General features: G+C 39.3%; 1 protein-coding gene across 4 annotated transcripts in view; it reads right to left on the bottom strand.

The window, feature by feature from the left end:
• abcc3 (ATP-binding cassette, sub-family C (CFTR/MRP), member 3) overlaps positions 1-19,823 on the bottom strand; it is a 56,007-nt gene that overhangs the window by 13,110 nt on the left and 23,074 nt on the right. For 3 of the 4 annotated variants that reach the window (XM_036530337.1, XM_036530360.1, XM_036530351.1), the window contains exons 2-18: positions 16,756-16,932; positions 16,290-16,415; positions 14,361-14,495; positions 13,456-13,581; positions 12,463-12,524; positions 11,858-11,989; positions 8,283-8,519; positions 7,450-7,627; positions 6,864-7,025; positions 6,051-6,143; positions 5,436-5,639; positions 4,182-4,328; positions 3,779-3,866; positions 2,279-2,345; positions 1,755-1,881; positions 1,266-1,442; positions 258-425 (exon numbers count right to left, since the gene is read on the bottom strand). In XM_036530337.1, coding sequence (XP_036386230.1) covers positions 258-425; positions 1,266-1,442; positions 1,755-1,881; positions 2,279-2,345; positions 3,779-3,866; positions 4,182-4,328; positions 5,436-5,639; positions 6,051-6,143; positions 6,864-7,025; positions 7,450-7,627; positions 8,283-8,519; positions 11,858-11,989; positions 12,463-12,524; positions 13,456-13,581; positions 14,361-14,495; positions 16,290-16,415; positions 16,756-16,932 — 2,406 coding nt within the window. The remainder of the gene's footprint in view (positions 1-257; positions 426-1,265; positions 1,443-1,754; positions 1,882-2,278; positions 2,346-3,778; positions 3,867-4,181; positions 4,329-5,435; positions 5,640-6,050; positions 6,144-6,863; positions 7,026-7,449; positions 7,628-8,282; positions 8,520-11,857; positions 11,990-12,462; positions 12,525-13,455; positions 13,582-14,360; positions 14,496-16,289; positions 16,416-16,755; positions 16,933-19,823) is intronic. The other variant, XM_036530345.1, reaches the window with a different exon arrangement.

The following is a 19,823-nucleotide window of genomic DNA, read 5'->3' as shown; positions in this document are numbered from 1 at the left end:
ATTTGGTCTGACAAATTTCAATATTTCAATGGTATCAGAACCATGCGTGTGCATAACATACTTTTGTAATTATGGGAAGCAAACATTGGCAAGCATTATAAACAACAGCTCATCACGATTAATAAATAAAGCTCATAAAGCGTAAACAATATAACCACTGAAGTGGAGCCAATTTGCTCCAAGGAAAGTAAAAGCAAAAACTAGTTCACTTGTAAGGGAACTGAGAGTATGTTTAATTTCTTTTCACTCAAACCTACTTTTGCATGGAGAGCACCCTCTGGCCCGATGACCTTGTCGAAAATGTGCTTGGCCACATGGGCATCCACTGCCGACAGGGGGTCATCCAGAAGGTAGACGTCTGCTTCGCTGTACAGAGCACGGGCCAAACTGACACGCTGTCTCTGTCCTCCAGACAGGTTAATGCCCTGAAAAATAAGACAGCCTGAAATCCTACAACCAATTTACAGTATTCACAGATTTCAATCACATGATACATGTGCCATATTAGAAGGTCAAAACACTAGATTGAGAGAACTGCTACCCATGGCAATGCTGTACAGTTACAATAATAAGGGTATGAATTCATAGCTGGTTAACAATGTTGTCCAACACTGAGGTAATGTGTCAATGTGTGTCAAAAATATGATTTGACTTTGGAAGACAAGCCATGATCCAGCTTTATCTTGGTATTTCCTTTTCAGGCTCATGATCGTTTAGTTAGGCACACAAGTTTTTCAGTCTTGTAGCTGACTATGCATTATCTAGCTATCTAACATGAACTAACTAGCTAGCTACAGCATCTAACTAGCTAGTTTGCAGGTAAACTGTTAGTCGTGTAGCTGAAACAGCTAGAGACAAGCCTAATATGCATTTGGCAATTCCAAAAAAAGGTCATTCAAAAAGTGATGTGCGTAACCCAATCTTACAGATGTTTTTGGAAACATTTATTTGCCATATACCATTTAATTTATTGTATGTTGCTGATACTCTTTGGCATTTTTCAAACATAAATTCTTTCTCAGTTTATCTGTTGTTTAATATTTAATGTTTCATACTTTTCTTTATCAGTCTGTAAATTAATTGGCATTGCTGTATATGTAATTGCCATGAATTAAGATAAAATCTTAATAAATCAGATAAAATCAGATAAAATCTATGAATAGTTAAAAAATACAAAACATACATACAAAAAACACTCCGAAATTAAGGCAATAGTTTTGCTGGTCCAACCCTCACAAGATTCCAGTCCCAGCAATGGTCCTTACCTTCTCCCCAATCTCAGTCTGATCACCCCCAGGAAGGACCTCTAGGTCAGGAGTGAGGGCACAAGCCTCCAGGACACAGCGATACTTCTGCTCATCATAAGCATTGCCAAACAGGATATTATCTCTCAGTGTGGCATTCTGTATCCAAGCCTGCTGGGGCACATAGGCCACTGAACCCTAGCAATGAGAATAAAATAAATACTGAATTAAAAGTGTCCATTTAAATTCAAATAACACCCAAGGCATCCAAGGCTACGTGAAGCTTAATGGACAACTTCACCATAAATCAATTCATTCAGCCATCAGCTCATTTGAAATACTTTCAAGGTTATGTAACCTACATCAAGTGTTTGATCCAGTTCAATTTACATACTTGCTACTTGTTTTATGTGTTCTGCTGAAGGCATTACATCCATGAAGAGTAATTGCTCAGCCATAGCCTGACAGCTGAATAATACTACCAAACTGCTTCATTCAAAGGTAACAAACCCGTATAGAAATCTCCCCTTCCAGCTTCTCCATCTCCCCCAGCAGAGCTGACACCAGAGAAGACTTCCCACAGCCCACGTGTCCCACCACAGCCAAAAGGGAACCCTTGGGCACCATCAGATTGATGCTGGCAAGAAAGAGATTCATACACTGATGTAATTTCTTCAGTAAAGAAATGATATGCAAAGAGAGATGTGTGACAATGAGCATAATATAACTGCTGCAGGCACTGGAGGCATACTGCATGTACAGTACAGTAATGGATAAGATGTACCTACCACAGTCAGTGCATTATTTCCATAATTGTTCAGTAAAATGTCTTTGTTCTTCCCTAACCATGTACACTTACATTTAGCTATTTACCAGATGCTCTTACCCAGAACAAGTTATAAAAGTGCATACAAAACAATTCAGGCTAAGCACCTTGCTCAGGGCTGCAACAGTGGTCTCTAGAAATGGCCCAGGGACCTTTGGGTTACCAGCCCAACTCCTTAGCCACCACACCACACTGCCACGGTACTTACTTGTGAATTGCTGCTGGTTCTTTCTTAGCCCATGTGAATTTCCCATTTACAACAGTCACTGCATAATCTGAAAGTAGATACTGTCATTAGTGGCTCCAGTTTTTTCTGCTGTAAATAAGCACTTCCATCCTCTCCTATGCCAAAATAGACCCACGCTATTATAAGCGTTCACCTTAATTTTCATATCAAGCTATACATTTTCACCATTGTCTTCATTTTTCCATCATTTATTAAGTTCTTACACACAAATGTCAGGAAATGACACATAAAACCTAATGGCACTCTCCACAGGAAAGATCTAAAAGGTAATATTCATTTGAAATCCTGTGTTTAAGACTGAGGTGAGCATACATCAGATATCAACATTGCAAAAAAAAAACTCTTACACATAAAAAGAACATGAAAAGCAGTCTGTACTCAGATGCAGATACACATTGAGGGTTTATATTTTGAGATTATTCAGAGACAATTTTAGCATTTATTATCCGTGAAACTGCAGTGTCGTGCAGACAGAAATGCTGAGGTCAATTTTCGTAATTATTTGGACAGCAAGTTAGGATGGGAGATAGCATAGAGCCACTAGTTTTTATGTTATGTGGTTTCGTCTAATTATGTGTTTCCTGTATCAGAAAATATGAAGACACTGGTATTATGACACAAACATACAGAGATTCTGTGTAGGATTAGCAAGCTATGGTACTGTCTCCTTGTGCTTACACACAATGATGTGAAACAGCAACACACATAATACTGACTACCTTGCTAAAGTTTGCAGATTGCGCTACATTCCACATATTACCGTATGGGCCCAAATATGACATTTTTCCTAAAAACATACATTTAAACCTAGTAACATGCCCCATATTTGCAGACAAGTCAAAACTGCTAATGTTAAGTGTGGTGCCACTGGCCTAAGCAACACCAAAGGGCAGAGTGGGCATTTAGCTGATGTGACACTTTTTTTGAGCTGAGCATTAAAGTCATTGTGCCACTCCACGTATAGTGCAACACTATACGTGCACAGAATCAATGGATATTTTACACATTATCAACAGTGCACCACTAGAGAGCCATAACCTATTGGAAAACTGTCATATTTGGACCAATACAGTGCATATGTGAATAGCTGATACATGACACGTGCGGAAGTTGCATCTAATTATCTAATGTTACATCTAATTATCTATCTATGCATAACAGAAACTAAACGGAATACTGAAGCAAATCAAAAAACACACAGAGGCAGTTACAGGCCAGTAGAATCAAATGAACCTGAACTAATGAAAATAATATAAACAATTTGCTTAGATAGGATAGCCTGGATTGTTGGAACAGAGCAACAAAAATGTGCAGGTCTTCTAAATGATACACTTGAACTTGAACTGCATGGTGACTCGGCAGACACAGACAATCCATACCAACTCTGGCTGTCTGGGAGCTGAATGCAATTGAAAAGGTTACCTCTTAGAAGAATGTGAAGTGCTTAAGTGACTTGTTTACCTGAGGCTGTGTTTTTTCTATCAACGGAATCAGGGTCCAGCTCATCATGACTCAGGAAATCCTGAATGCGCTTCAGAGATACACTGGCCTACACAAGATATGAAAGAATCACAAGTACAAAATCATAAAATGTACATCCAATATAACCTGTACATTCCAGTCATTCCATTAGGACAAAAGCCTTTATGTTACAGAACAAAAAACAGAAATACAAGTATGTTTCAACTGGACACAGTTATCCTGTACACATAAGTACTTATTGTATGTTTACCATCTAGTCAATTAAGTATATATATATATATATATATATATATATATATATATCCCTTCAGTTAAGTTCAGCTGTCTAAGAACTGAAGGAAAGCACTGAAATAGCATGGACAGAATTGGAAAGAATTTTTACCTGCACAACACTGCTGATGACCTGGGGCAGCATGTTGAGGGGGAATCTCAGAATATTGAACAACGACAAGGACACAAAGGCCTTCTCAGCATCTAAAACGTTATTTTCATCCACTGTCACATAAACAGCAAACGTCGTCAAGGCAACCTAAAACAGCAACCATAAAGCAGAGGAAGTCAGTTTAGATACATGAATTTAACCGAGGTTAGTGGTGACGATAAGTCTAATGACCGAGAAACCTTTGCATTTCAGCAGTACTACAGTAATATTAAACCTTAGATAAACAACCACAGAGACAACAATTATTCACTGTAAAGGAAACTTTATTTTCTAATATGAAAGATATTCACCTTACAAAAATGTTCAGTCTTTGTTCTTACAAGGAGAAACACATTCTTAAGAATAGAAAACTTTGAGGGCTGCCTCCTTACTCCCTGCATATAAACAGAATGCCGTGGCTGCTGCTTACAGGAACATAAGCTTCTCTCTTCTGTCACATTAAATGCTGCAGATTTCTGCTGCAGTGATCATTCCATTAGATAAAAGAGGATAAAATATAAGGCAAATGTGTTGGTCTTATGTAAACGCGTTCGTGGAGAGGGATGAATAATGAGATGTATGCAAAGATACAGAGATACAGACATCCAGAGCTCTTCGATAATTGGTAGGATTATGCAAATCAGCCTCATGGAAATTGAACAAACAAAAACGCCATCGAGCAGAAAAATGACACTGAATCCTACAGCAGGTTTAATGCAGGATTTTGAACATTGACCAAGCCCATTAAATTACCTTGACATACCTGCATATGCAGACAATATAACATAGGTAATTACTGAACTGCATCTTATTTCACTTCATGGTTGTATTGCATCCTAAATGTTGAGATCATCTGCTTCCCCTTCAGTTACTCTAATTGAAATATTATGTCCTTGCAATTTTTTTCTTGAGACCCAGTGAGATTATTTTGACAGGATTTTGTATAGGATGTTGATAATATCATAACATCCCCACTGACTCAGCACATCCCTTGCACAAGCCGCTGTGAGTGCAGTGATAAGAAGCTTTAGATGGCAGATTGTGCATGGTTATGGTGACCCACATGACTTGACTGACTAACCACACAGGCCTCTATAGAAAAGGCCTTGTTTTTGACCTTGATAGATTTTATACATAAAGAGCCTTTATGCACATAATCTGTCTTCACAGAGGATGGACAGAGGACAGGCAGAACTGGGAACAGCTGGACAGTACCATGAAGGGAGCGCTGGTCCAGGCCACAGTGGACACAGCACCAAGGTATGCTGTCTTGCGCAGAATGTTCAGCTCATTCTGGCGAATCTGCAGGACTTTCTCCTTGAAAGAGTTCTCCCACGCGTACAGCTTCAGCACCTTGATGCCATTAAGGATCTCATTCATCAGCTTGATACGAGCATCTTTATACCGCATCTGCTCCACCTGAAGCATGAACATCCGCAATAATTCATTTTCTCAAGGCTTCTCTTCACCTTGGCAACAGCTTGTAGCAGTATGTTAGCAAGGTATTATTCACTGATAAAGCTTAATACTACTAGTACTTTGTCATTTTCATGATTTATTCTTTCAGACGGTCAACACCAATGGCAAGAACATGACAACAATTCTGTGTTTCTATCTCATGAAGACATTTCTTAGGTGGCTAACCTGCAGCCTCCACAGCTGATAGCTTTATCTAAATTGCTTTATTGTACCCTCAAGTAAATCAATTATAAGTCATTAGATAAACTGAAATGCATAGTTAAAGACAGAAATGCTCATTTGCGACATACTGTTGCAGTAAGATATAAGCTCAAACAAGGGAAGAGAAATAAAAAGAAATAAATTAAAGACCTGGTATGTCCTAGTCTTCATGGCGATGACTGCATTGAGTGGGATCAGCAGGATCATCACAGCTACCCCAGCCAGGACTGAAGGGCCCAAATTCTACACCATACAAGAGCATCAACATCAACATCAACCCTATGGCAGTGGTGGCATTCCCAATCATCAAAGAAACAGCATGAAAACACAATATGGAAACCTGAATCCGAGCACAGCCATAGTATATCTTCTGCAGCACATTTATACATGCAAGGGACTTGTTTGCTGGCTCTTGGCTTTGAAATTGCTGCAGTTTTGTACTACAGTTGCATCAGTGGTTACAAGGGCTAAAGCGGAAATAAATGGTTGTTTTAAGTATCACATTTCTAATATATCTGCAGTTGCTGAATAAAGCACTTTAGGGGAGAGTAGTCAGCTGGGTCATTTTTTAAAATAATTAAATTATTTCAGCTCACATCCACAGTCTATGCTACTTTTACATAAACTAAGCAGCAGTGTGATGTGTGTGCTTTGTTTTACATGGACAGTAGAGAGTACAGTGCATTCTTATCAAAATGCTGCATTTTCAAAGAAGCATGTGTGGTCACCTCCATAGAGAGAGGTTTCTCAAAGCCATTATTTGCTCCTGCCTTGATATTAATCATCTACTTTTCTGCTTCGCTGTAATTATATGTAATGCTCTCCTCTAAGCATTTTAGTGATTGTAGTAATAGTAATTTTCAATAACTGAAAGTGATCCAATAACAGACGCTGCCTGTGTGTCTGCAGTTCCACAGGAACAGGTGCTGTACGCAACAGCAGACAGAGAGAGAACCAGCTCACCTGCCACAGGAAGTAAAGTGCTAGAATGATCTGCAGCGGGGCCGACCACAGCATGTTGAGGAAGGTGGTGAGATCCATGAAGCGCTGCGCATCCACTGACATCAGGTTGACGATCTCACCCACAGTGGAGGAACGCTTTGCTGCATTCGTGATGACCAGAGACTGGGGCGGGGCAAAGTCACCCATGTTAAATACAAGTCCACCTCTAGCAATGACTGCAGTGGTACAATGGAATATCTGCAGTTCTTTCTCAAGGTTACCGTGTCCTGATATAATGTTGTTCTTGTAGTAACGCCTCCATATAAAGAATTTTATTGACATAAATTACTCTAAGATGATTCTTCTTTTCTCATATGATTCTCACATGGTACATGAGAACAAAAGTAAAACATATCCTACAGTTATGCGTGCATCTGTGTGCCCATTCTCTACGCAGGCTTTGCAGGATTCCTATGCTGATGGATTTTTTTTTATCCTGTTTGTCATGTGTTGTGTTGGTATGTCTGACAATTGTTTGATGCTTGACCAGGCTTCCGTGAGAGTGGACTGGGCCTTTAGCTCCACTTATCCCATGCCCTCGGCCTACCTTCCTGTAGATGGCACCGGTGATGGCACTGCGGAGCCTCATTCCTGTGACAAAACAGTACTGGAAGTGCTGATGCAGGATAAGGGTCTGCAGCAAGGCACAGGCAAACATCAGGAAAGCCAGAGAAAAGCCCCACCGATTCGGGACGTCCTTCTGCTTTATGAAGGAAATCAGCATTCTGCAAAAAAAAAATCAATGACAGTAGAGTTTCAGTCACTCACTGATTCTGTGGAAGTCCATTAGACAGCTAATAAAACCAAATAGATTTGGGTCACAGCATACAGTTTGTAAGAAAACAAACGGTGTTCTCTCATATCATATGGAAATCCTAAAAGCCACACAGTTGTTACATCTACCCTGAAGTACATCCATCATTCAAATGACTATACCCTTTTTCAGGCTTGCACACACACAGGCACTGTTCACAGCTTTGTGATTTTACATTTATGCTTTGCATTGCATACAAATATGCCTTTTTCAGAGAAACATCTGAGATGTGGACCAAACAAAATGCAAAACTATATCATGTCCCCTTTCCTTTACTGCAGTCCATGTAAAATAGCCAAACAGAGCATTATTGAAGGTCTACATTAACATTTTGCTCTATAAATGTTATCTTTGCATCTCACTATATATACATTACAGGGGGCATTTGTGGGATATAGATCTCTCAGACTCCTGTGCTAACTCTGAGCTACTTTGCATTTTATTGCCATATAGCTGAATGAGCTATATACGGTATATTATATATACGCAAGACAGGTGATTCCGCACATACACGTATTATTAAAGGCCCTTTTAGGGAATAATTCCACCACCCTCCTGGCTCTCACCTGAGGAGCTGAGGATTGACAAAGGTGATAAGATCCTGCAGCAGCTTGAAGGCAGAGCCTATTAGGAAGTAGGGCCCAAAGGCCTTGAGTAGGGAACGGAGGAATGAGGGCTGCCTGGATTCCTGCTGTCCTGAAAGCAGCACCTCCGCCTCCTCTACATCTCCTCCTACATGGTTGGCCTCAGCAGCTGATGGGGATTTGGAGTACTTAGCGTGTGTGTCCTTGTCACGGTCACTACTCCAAAAAGCAAAAACAAGCAAATCAGGTTCAACTATTGTACAGTACATATGTATACAACACAATTCAATTTATTTATCTCGTTAGGCACAATTCAAAGTCAAACTTATACTTTATACTCCTACTTCAAACATACACATGCCAAAAAACCTGCACGCAATGTCTTGTGAATTTGGGTGAATCAAAAAATGATCAGCGGTAAATGGAAATGACTGACATTGAACACACCAAGCTCCTCTGAGGTGCTTAATCCCTTCACACAGGCTTTGACACCAGGCACTCGCTTTACCGGTTTAGGTTGCCTTATTATTCGTATTCGTACAGGGTTTCTATTATCTCACAAGACATCGCTGTCGAAGGTAGCTCTGACAGGGCATGGCAGTTAAGAGGTGAAACACAAAGAGAGGCAGAGAAGAATGCAAACAATGATGTGGGACAAAGTGCTTGGAACACCCTCACAGTTATGCCAAGTGTGTAGAACAGTGAATGTATAGAAGAGAGCATGTTTACACAAAGGTGGGCTGAGAGAGAGGTCATTGTGAGGTGCTGTGTTTGTGGAACAGTCCCCCACAGGTTCACTGAAGTGAGTTAACTGCCAGGAATCACACTGAGCACAGACTGTACAGACACCACTGAGGCAGGAGGCCCAAAGCCCACACCCTTCGCTCTCTGTAACTTCCACACAGACCCTGTGCTGCTAAAACAACGACTTCCTACAGTACATCGCTAATGTCCTGTTTGGAGGAAAGAAAGAATGGTGAAAGCAGCAACCAATCTTATTCTGGTATGACCTGATTTTTTTGTTTCACAAAAAAATTCAGAGGCTAAATCAGATCCATCTACTTACATTTATATTTTACATTTTTTAATTTGGCAGACGCTTTTATCTAAAGTGACTTACAAGTGAGGCAGAGTCCAAAACAGGCAAAAAGCCACATAAGGAGTCCACAATAATAACATAATATCTATAATGTACTTGTGGGCTCGTCCTTACTATGTAGGCTACTGAAACCGCTAAGAAAACTAATTGGCATGAGATTTTTTCATGTAAAAACATGTGAGAGTTTCAAGTAAGTAGCTTGGCCTGTGCTACATTTTCCCATTTAAAGCCGCAATAGGAATTTCCTGCTTGAAACCTTATCTAATATAGTGGTAAAAGCTGTGTTGATAATGTCATTTTCACACTTGGTGGACTTGCTGAAGCATGGATTACAGCTCCTCTGCAAACATATGCAAACTGACACATGCAATGGTTCATTTTGTTTCACTTTCCAATTTGAAAACTATTTTTTTAACATCAGGTAAAACAAATTATGCCTAAATGTTTACTTCTGTTTTACCTCTGTGTCCATGCATGCTTGCAAAGTGCCCAAGGTGGCATTTAATCAATGATTAGATAAGATTAACATTACTTACATTAAAATGAAATGAAATAGGGAGGAAATCAAATTTATCAATCGCATACTGGATTTATGTGGGCAAAATCATGTTCAATAATTCTTTCCAAAGAAAATACAGATTTTGGTGACACATTGTGCCATTACTGTGATTTAACATTGCCAAGCAATGGAAATGCAAAGTTGCCACAACATCATGTCACCCCATTGTGACAACCTCAGTCACATCTGCAGTTTTAATCATCACCACATCCACAGCAAAAAAACATCTAGCTTGGTGCATACATCTTTTCTGGTTGTCAGATGTCCAAGGTTATTATCATCATTAATGTATATATTTCCACTCTTCATTTCCAGATAATTTTGTGCACAGATACTCATGCAAGTAGAAACAAACACAAAACTGCCCCCTCAATAAATAGGAATAAAAAAACATGCTATAGAAAACAAAAAGTGTTCATATTGGATGTTTTCTACTCAGAAAACTCAAAAACATAAAATGAGCAGCAAATATTTTAATCTTAACATCACTGCACATTTTGTTCCCAAAATATACATATTTTTTCCACATAACATGAGGATCACACCTATTCACACCCCTGTAGTTACTGCTTTGTACATCCTCCTCTGTCATGGATAAACTTACAAGATACTATGTGCAGAATTCTATGAGGTCCCGGCCCTTCAGCAGAGGAGAGATTTGTTTGTGAATCACATTCTTGAGTTAAACCCAGAAATTTTCAATTGGACTGAGGTCTGGAGATAGGGATGATGAGTTGAGAACATTCAATTTGTGTTCATTTAACCACTACTTTGTTCATTTGTACTTTGGATCATTGTCATATTGGAATGCTCATTTTCAACCCCATTTGAACTTCTTGGCAGAAGGAACCAGGCTTTTAGCCACAATGCCCTGGTATAAGTTGGATTTCGTAACTCCCTCTATCTTAGGGCTCCAGGACCAACGCATGCAAAATAACAATACATCTCTGACCATACTTCCCAGTGGACATGTGGTTTTTCTCAGCTCTAGTTGTGCCTTTGTTCCAAACATTAAGCTGATGTCAAAAAGCTTGATTTTCATTTCCTACATAGTTTGGCAAATTAATGCTACTTCTTGTGGCTTGCCTTCAAGAGAGGCTTCTTACTTGCAGCCCAGCCATAAATGCAACATTCAGGCATGCAACTTTAAAGAGTGGAGGGTGGCAGATTTGACTTTTTGTGAGTTTCTTTACAGCCATCTTCAACTTGTGGATGTCAATGACCTGCAGTGTTCAGAGACAGCTCTCTGACCTTAGCCATGATAATGCATGTTACTGTTGAAACTCTTGTGTTCACTCCTTTAACCATTTCTACCATCGAGAAGCAGGAAGCCTTTGGATGCCTCTTAAAGGCAGTTCTAGAAGACTAAACATATGATACACTGAATGTGAACGTGGACAGGTTTGTCATGTTTTATTTAAAGGTTATATTTTAAAGACGGGGCGGCAGTGTAGCATAGTGGTTAAGGAGCAGGAATCGTAACCGAAAGGTTGCTGGTTCGATCCCCGCTGGGACACTGCTGCTGTACCCTTGGGCAAGGTACTTAACCCACAGTTGCCTCAGTAAATATCTGGCTGTATAAATGGATAACATTGTAAAGAACTGTAACCTATGTAAGTCGCTTTGGATAAAAGCGTCTGCCAAATGAATAAAATGTAAATGTAAAGACTACTTAAAGGTGTGAATAAATACAACCCTTATGTTTTCTGGTTTAAGATTCATTATTTGTGAACTTTAAGATTAAAGTGTATCAATTAAAATGAAATACAAAAGACTTGTTTACTTTTACGGCATTTTTTATATAAATGAAAACGGATGGGGAGAGAGAGAGAGAGAGAGAGAGAGTGACACAGAGAGAACAAGTTCTTAAAATCCTTGACATTGAACCTCGATTCATACCTTTGAACTTTAGCTTTTTCCTCTTCCCATTTCATGAGCAGCTTTGGCACAACAACTTCGGAGCTATCCTGTTCGTTCAGGGACCACAGGTCTTTGTGTTCCAAAGGTTTTTTGTAGCCCTTGATAGCCATACTACACAGGGGAAACAAAGAAAGTAAAATGTAAACATAAACGTTTTTTCTACTTCACAATAATTCTTTCAGGGTAAAGTAAACAATCACATTTTTTCATGATTTATTGTTAACCTCACGACAAAGTTTTTTAAACAAAAGACTCCACATTCTTCCAGAGACCCAGTGAGTCTGATCATGAATGAGAACCCCTGTCCCCCGAGAATAAGCTGAAGATTATTTTTGAGTTTACAGTTCAGAGCCACATGTTACTAGCTTTGGGTTTGTCTTTTAAGCTACATTCCATGATATACAGTAACAGTCTCATAACTGTACCAGCATTAGAGGCAGAATGGATTCCAGGAGTACCTTTTTGTGTAAAAGCACCTTTGAATGCCCTTTATAGACCAACAACCGAGATGTCCAAGGTTATGAATACATTCACCAACACTTAATATACACTTTAATCTCAATGCAACTTGATAAGAAACTTACCTTGTGAACCACCAGAAGGTCATGGTTGACAGGAAGCCAGCAGTGGACTCTGGACATGGGTTCTGACAAATAAATAGTAGAGAATCAAAGAAGTGACAACAAAAGCAGGAAGATATAAATGAAGAAATAATCTTTGATTATTATTAATATTTGCTTGCCTTTTTGTTGTTCAAACACTCAAATTTCAAATGTTCAAAGACTCACTACTGTATAATTTTTCAACAGAAAACAGGATTAACAGGAAAATACACATTATGGAGGTACAAACACTAAGCTACACTGTATAATCCTTGAAAAAGCTACTCAAATTTATTATAAGTTTATTATTGTGAGGACTGGATCATTTTAATGGGCTAATTCTTAAGCAACAGTTTATTAACACAGTAAAATTCTGTATAATGAATACTGATATAACAATCAAGTGCATACAGTTATCAAAAACATAGAATCACTTTTTTAAATTAGCGTTTAAAAACTCATCTTAAAATAATAAAGCATTAGAAGAATAAATTCAGGTCACTGACAACATTTAAAGCTTTTCTGTCTTAAACAATTATTCAGATATGTTCAGTTCAAGTAGCTACATTTGCCATTTTGTCTGCTCAGGCTTCCTTGAAGACATTTTATCTACATATAATGCATCATCTTCACATGGAGTATCAGATTAAACCTCTTTTTATGCCGCATAAACTTAAAGAGAGTTTGGGAATGGATTAATTCAAAATTTAAACATAACATACACCTTTTAATATGCTTATTTTTTGGTAAAAAATAGCTATTTACTACAGACTGTTTTATGAACACAGCATAGTTCTGAATGAGATCGCTTGTGGTTTGGGGCAGCAGTATAGCATAGTGGTTAAGGAGCATGACTTGTGACCGCAAGGTTGCTGGTTTGATTCCCCATTGGCGCACCATTGTGGTGATGCTACAAATGTTTTCCAAATCACATTCAAGGAAAGAAGCGTATTTCGGGGTGGAGTTCACACTCACAGGGTCAATGACGACAGTGGAAAAGAGTGGAGGGCGCTCATTGAAGCAGCACAGGATTAGCTCCGCCAGAATCAGCGCAAAATACAGGTAGAAGGTGGTGAATCGCAGCTTGTCTGCGATCCCCTCCTGTGAAGGAAAGGACAAGGGGAGCAAACACACTGTTATGAAGCACAGAACAGAACCGCATCATCTTTCAAGTGTTTCTCCTCAATTATTCTCCTGTAGTCAACTAGCGTAAATTAGAAAGCACTATACCACATTGCAGCAACAAGCCATTTGATCAATAGTGGCTTTTTGTAGACAGGTTTGCCTCATAATAAATGCATTACAATACCATTATTGGTATTACTATAGTAATACTAAGGATATTTCGGAGTACAAAGAGCATTGTTTTTTATTACTACTCCATCTCATGTCTCTTGTTAATTTTGATACATTTTTAAGTATTTATAGCTACAATTTACCCAATTAATTAGATTAAAAATAGCAGGCACAGGACCTCACACTCTAGTATATCTTGACCGGGTTTGTCAGCGTGCAGCCATAAAACCCTCTCAGTTAGATAAGCTTGCTGTGAGCAGGTCTAAGGAACAACAGCACTACTATTCCCTTTCAAAACACCCGTGTCCTCGCCTGAACTCTACCCAACCTAAGCTCTTTACTGAGGAAAAGAGGGAGGGAGGCAGAGGGGAGAAAGAGGGAAATAGATAAACACGGAGAGAGAGAGAGAGAGAGAGAGAGAGAGAGAGAGAGAAGAGAGGGAGAGAGACAGAGAGACAGAAAGAGACAGAGAGATGGAGTAAGTCTTGACAGGGAAAGGGAATTGATGCCACAAGAAGGACGAAGATGGGAGACATTGTGAGATGGAGCACAAAGCTGACAGAGAGCCACTTTTGAATGTTCACCTGTGTGGCCAGGATGATTTTCGAGCGGAAAGGCACAATGGCACACAGTACAGAGATAAACCAGTGTATAAAGAGAACCCCAGAGGACTGGACCCCTCGCAGACGCTCATATTGGATCAGAAAGGTGGCCAGCAGCTGACAGAGGGAGAGAGAGAGACAAGTGTCAGTCAGCATCACAACAAAAACAGCAAACTGCACACACAAATTTTAAAGAAATGATTACATTAAAAACTAAAACAAAGGAAAAACTACAGACAATTATTTTTTTAATCCTTATGATACAGAATTCCAATTAAAAATATTAAATCTTGAGAAATCAGTAATAGTTTGTGTGGACAAGTACCTTCCAGCACCTGTACTTACAGGAGATTGTGCCCATACTCTACAGGACCAACAAGAAATTTCAGGATGGGATGACACTCACCCATAACTTAAGCTCAGCCACATCACACAATACTCTACAATGCAAAATCATACTGTCTCATAATCATATCATTGTTTCAATGCTTAGGTTATTTAGCCTGTGAAAGCTGATATTTTCACACTGGAGTCCTGCACTACTCCATGCAATGCTGGATACATACATAGCAGGCATTAACTGGACACAAACAAAAAATCTCAAGGCTATTGGTGCATTAAATACAATACTGTATGTCAACCCAGAGCACCAAATGCCAGAGAGATTACAGACAACACAAACTGTACACAGGAATGATAAATGGCATGGGGGTTTAATTAGCTAAGAAGTGTTCAGTTGGCCAGGTAAAAGACCAGGTTATTTGAAAAACTCCTGTAGCTGGCTATATCAAGCTTAAAATACTAACATGTTTGACAAATGGATTCCTTTGACAAGAATGAATAATACTTTACAAGGACTATCTTTGAAGTTCAGGAGATCAAGAGAACACACAATCCAATTACAATGCAACCCCCCAATAAAAATCCCTGTTTGTTTATCCAAAAAAAGTTGTAATAAAAGCAATTTGTCTTTAGCATCTCAACATAAATATTCGATTTCATTAATACAAATCTCAATGAGATTACTGAGACAGCCGGCCTTATGCCAGAGTACTCATGAGAACTGCTCTTCTTCTACTCCCATGCTCAATTTCAACAATTAAACACTAATGCATTCACATTGATTTTTTTTGTTATAACTGTATAGGGGGCATGACAGCAGGAAGCTAAGATAAATAGCCCTTTACTTTAATTAATTTCAGCAACCATGACACTAAACTCACACTTACCAAGGGCACTTTCCTTGTGAGCAAGAATGCTTATTCAAGATCCTAGTTTAATAACCCTTTGATTAGCACTGATAACATTATCATTGATGTGAAATACATTAGCAAAATTGAGCAATGTCATCAGTTTTTTGTTCCACCCCAACATAACCTATTTCTTAACAATGGTAGCATGTGTCAAGGAAGCATGTCATGGTAAGAGTTGACAAAGGTATATTTCTGGATCGCGGTGGAAATGTTACCATGACAACGATTCCACCGAGTAACCAAGCTGAACTATCATGAGATAAAGCTAACAATATTAAAAACACTGCTAAAGCCACTTCCAAGAAAACACCTTGCTGCTGGTACACATCATGTTGACAGTTCAGACAGATAAATATTTGATACAAACACAATATAAATTTTCTTATCAAATATCTAGTCAGTGGTGGTGACACTGGAGAAGTTCAAAGCCTTATGGCAGAATGAGCTATGGAGGCGAGATCAAAGGAAGCAAAGTGAAATGTGGGCCGATCTTTCTTTTTTCTGACGCTGGACCTTTAATAGTCAGCATTCACGCAAACATATCTTTTTGTACCGTGAGGGCACTTGTGCCTAGAGATACGGCAGCATAATAACAACATTCCTCCTCCGTCATCGCATGCTTTCTGCTTCAAAATGGTAGAATCGCTCAGATACCTACCGCCGTCATGCCCACCACAAGAGGAGTGACAAAGAATATGGGTGGCAGGTTGTTACCCTGCTGTATCTCATGGAATGAGGCAAAGAGATCTGTCCAACACACAATCCATAAGAGCAGACCAAAAACCTGCACATAAAGGTAAACACAGACAAGGAACGCACACAGAAAAGAGAGACAGTGAGTTACAATCAATCATAATTTTGGTTGAATTAGTAACCTGTTAAGGGGTAGCAGTGAAGCACCAATAGTATCTCATATCATTCTTGCTCTGGCTAAAAAACAGGTATAGCTCTGTATAAGAGAGTCACATAAAATGAGTAAATAAGGAATTAACAAAAGATGGCAACTGAAATGGCCCTGCTGATGCAAAGCTGTGCCTAAAATGGTGCCTACCACCTTTTAACCTATACTCAAAGCAGAAAGACTGTAAAACCACACATGTTCAGTCATGCTGTGCTTAACATACCGTTTTAACTCTGTTCAACAGTGACATCATGATGTATCCTTTGTCGTTTCTCTTCAGATAGAGGAAGTAGACAGGAAAGACAAGCCATAGGTAGATGCAGGGGATCCAGGACAGCACAGACATCTGAAAGCATTCTGTGAGGTCAGGGGACTCTGGGTGCCCTATCAGATCAGGGTCCTGCAGAGAGACAAGAGAACATGGTCAACATCTCCCTTAGTCAACATCTCCTCGGAGGACCTTCAAAGGAAACAGATCCAACCTTCAACACAGCCATTACATAATTATGTTCCTGGAGAGTTAAAGAGAAATACAGAGGAACTGTGTTGAGAAAGTGTTCTCAAACTAGTATGTTTTGAGGACCAAGAACAATTACCAATAGATCCATCAGCCAAAATACAATTTTCATTTTCACATTCAATTTCTTGACTAGATAAGAACTTTCATTGATCATAAATAAACATCATAAATATGTTATATTTTTTTCCAATGACAGCTGATTCTTTTATCCATATTTAAATTAAGGAAAATCTTGAATATATAATCTTTTAAAATCCAGATAGATTGCATAACCCAATATAAGGATCGCATATATAATCTGAGTTGGTATGCTTATTGCAGCAGAGTGTCTGGGCTTTGAAGTACGGCAACACATTCAGTTAAAAAGCAATCTATTTACCCCTGAACAATCCTCCAGAAATCTCTCCATCATTACATAGTGCAGGAGATCACATTAAATTCAGGAACTCACACTAAACTACAGCAGGAGGAGGTGTCTGTCCTTTATTGGCCAGCTGTAGATAATATGTCAAACACATGCTCTGTAAATTGTGCTTGACAGCGATGTCTACCAAGCAAATAAATAAGGTACCATAATGTCAGTTACTGTTATTCAAAACACATTTCCATTGTTCAATTAATGACAAGTGCTTGAGCTCTCAAAAAGCACAGAATGACAATCAAACCATCAAAAGCCAGCATCATATTATTCACAAGCCTGTAGCACAGGCCATTTGCTGTAAATCAGTGCGTGATCAAAGAAAACAAAACACTGTTTTGTCTTCCCTTCTCCTCTTGATGAAGTACTTCAACCAATGTTTTGCATCACAAACACCCTGAAAAATGAACTCTTGAACACATTCTATATATCACAAAAAAGCATTACAACTGCATATGCAGCTCTTCTTCTGGAGTGACAGTGGATTTCAGGCACTCTTCCTTTTGAACTTAACTTTTGCACTGAAATAACACAACATGTGTTTTACTGCCTATGGTGCCTATGGTCTGTGGCTTGGTTTATTATGGTAAACCAGATGCACTCACCATGGATTTAAATTTAATGGGGCATCTTAAGCCCTTGATGGTGGACAGATACTGTGCACTTGATGGTGTGTATACTGTCTGTTACACCTGAATCATCATCAATGGACGTGGCACTGACTTTGGTTCACTGAGCTACTTGATTACATCTAAGGAAGTGCTGGCAATCACTCAGGAACCCCAAGGGCTATTATCACTTCTAAACGTGTTCTTTTCAACATTCAAATGTTGAGCAATGAGGCGCTGATGGCAAATTACTGCATTAAAGATAAGCTTTGTTTGAACTTACTGAAAAATAGCAGTAGCCCAATGAATATATTTTGTCGTCATCTACTGTTTCCTCATGTCGCTTTTCCACTAGAAACACGTTTACATGGAATTAAGCCACTGATGATTAATGATAACCTCTCAGAAAACTTAATGAGCTCCAGTACATAAAAAAGTTAAAATGTCAGAGTTCTCACCAGTACTTTCTCATGGGAACAAACCACACCATACTCTACAAAGTCTTCACTGGCTCCCTATTAAATACAGAATCAATTACAAAAGCTTACAAACGGCCTGTAAAGCACTACTTGGATTTGCACCCGCTTGCCTCTGAGACCTCCTGCAGGTGTGTACACTGACTCAGCAACTTTGTTTGGCATTTTTTCAATCCATCAAACAAGGCTTTACAACATGGGAGATAGAGCGTTTCGCTCTGTTACCCCCGAGCTGCAGAATTCACTTCCTATGCACATATGTCATTCAGACACTGCTGCCTCTTTCAAGTATAAGTGCGCCTGTTCAGCCAGGCCTTTGTGGTAAATACACTATATGGACAAAAGTATTTGGACGCCTGACCATTACATTGTAATGACATTGTATTCAAATACATATACTTTAATATGGAGTTGGTCCCCCTTTTGCAGCTATAACAGCTTCCACTCTTCTTGGAAGGCTTTCCACAAGATTTTGGAGTGTTTCTGTGGGAATTTGTGTCCATTCATTCTGTAGAGCATTTATGAGGTCAGGCACTGATATTGGATGAGAAGCCCTGGCTCGCAATCTCCGTTCCAGTTCATCCCAAAGGTGCTCAATGGGGTTGAGGTCAGGGTTCTGTGTGGGCCAGTCACATTCTTCCACACCGAACTCATCAAACCATGTCTTTATAGTCCTTGCTTTGTGCACTGGGGCACAGTCATGTTGGAATAGAAAAGGGCCTTCCCCAAACTGTTGCCACAAAGTTGGAAGCATAGCATTGTCCAAAATGTCTTGGTATGCTGAAGCATTAAGATTGCCCTTCACTGAAGATAAGGGGCCTAGCCCAAACCCTGAAAAATAGGTGTGCCATATACTTTTGTCCATATAGTGTATGTATGAATGATTGTATTACTGTTTTGGAACATGGTTGGGGGTGCATATGTAAGGCTTCAGTAATCCCAGTAATGTTCAAGATAAGAGCAAAGGAGCACCTTTTAGACAAGACTTACAGATGCTGTCCTTAAAACTAGACAGGCTGAGGAGCTAACACAAATCATCCCAGGGGAAGGCACCCTCCTCCAAGGTCTTTCAGGGATTATTTTAGGTTTATGGTTTTTAAAGAAATTTTACTCCCTTTTCCTGCTCTCAGAAAAATAGTCATTTCAAGTGTAAAATGGAATGACTAGGCCTCTACCCTCATTATTACAGCCTTCACGGTTCATTGCACTTGGGTGTAATACAATATCATGATTCTGGGCTCCACACAACACACTACTTGTCAGAACAAT

This window comes from Megalops cyprinoides, chromosome 1 (genome assembly GCF_013368585.1).
Source record: "Megalops cyprinoides isolate fMegCyp1 chromosome 1, fMegCyp1.pri, whole genome shotgun sequence".
NCBI lineage: Eukaryota > Metazoa > Chordata > Actinopteri > Elopiformes > Megalopidae > Megalops > Megalops cyprinoides.
The sequence above is the reverse complement of the archived record's forward strand: the minus strand, read 5'-3'. Positions and strand labels throughout refer to the sequence as shown.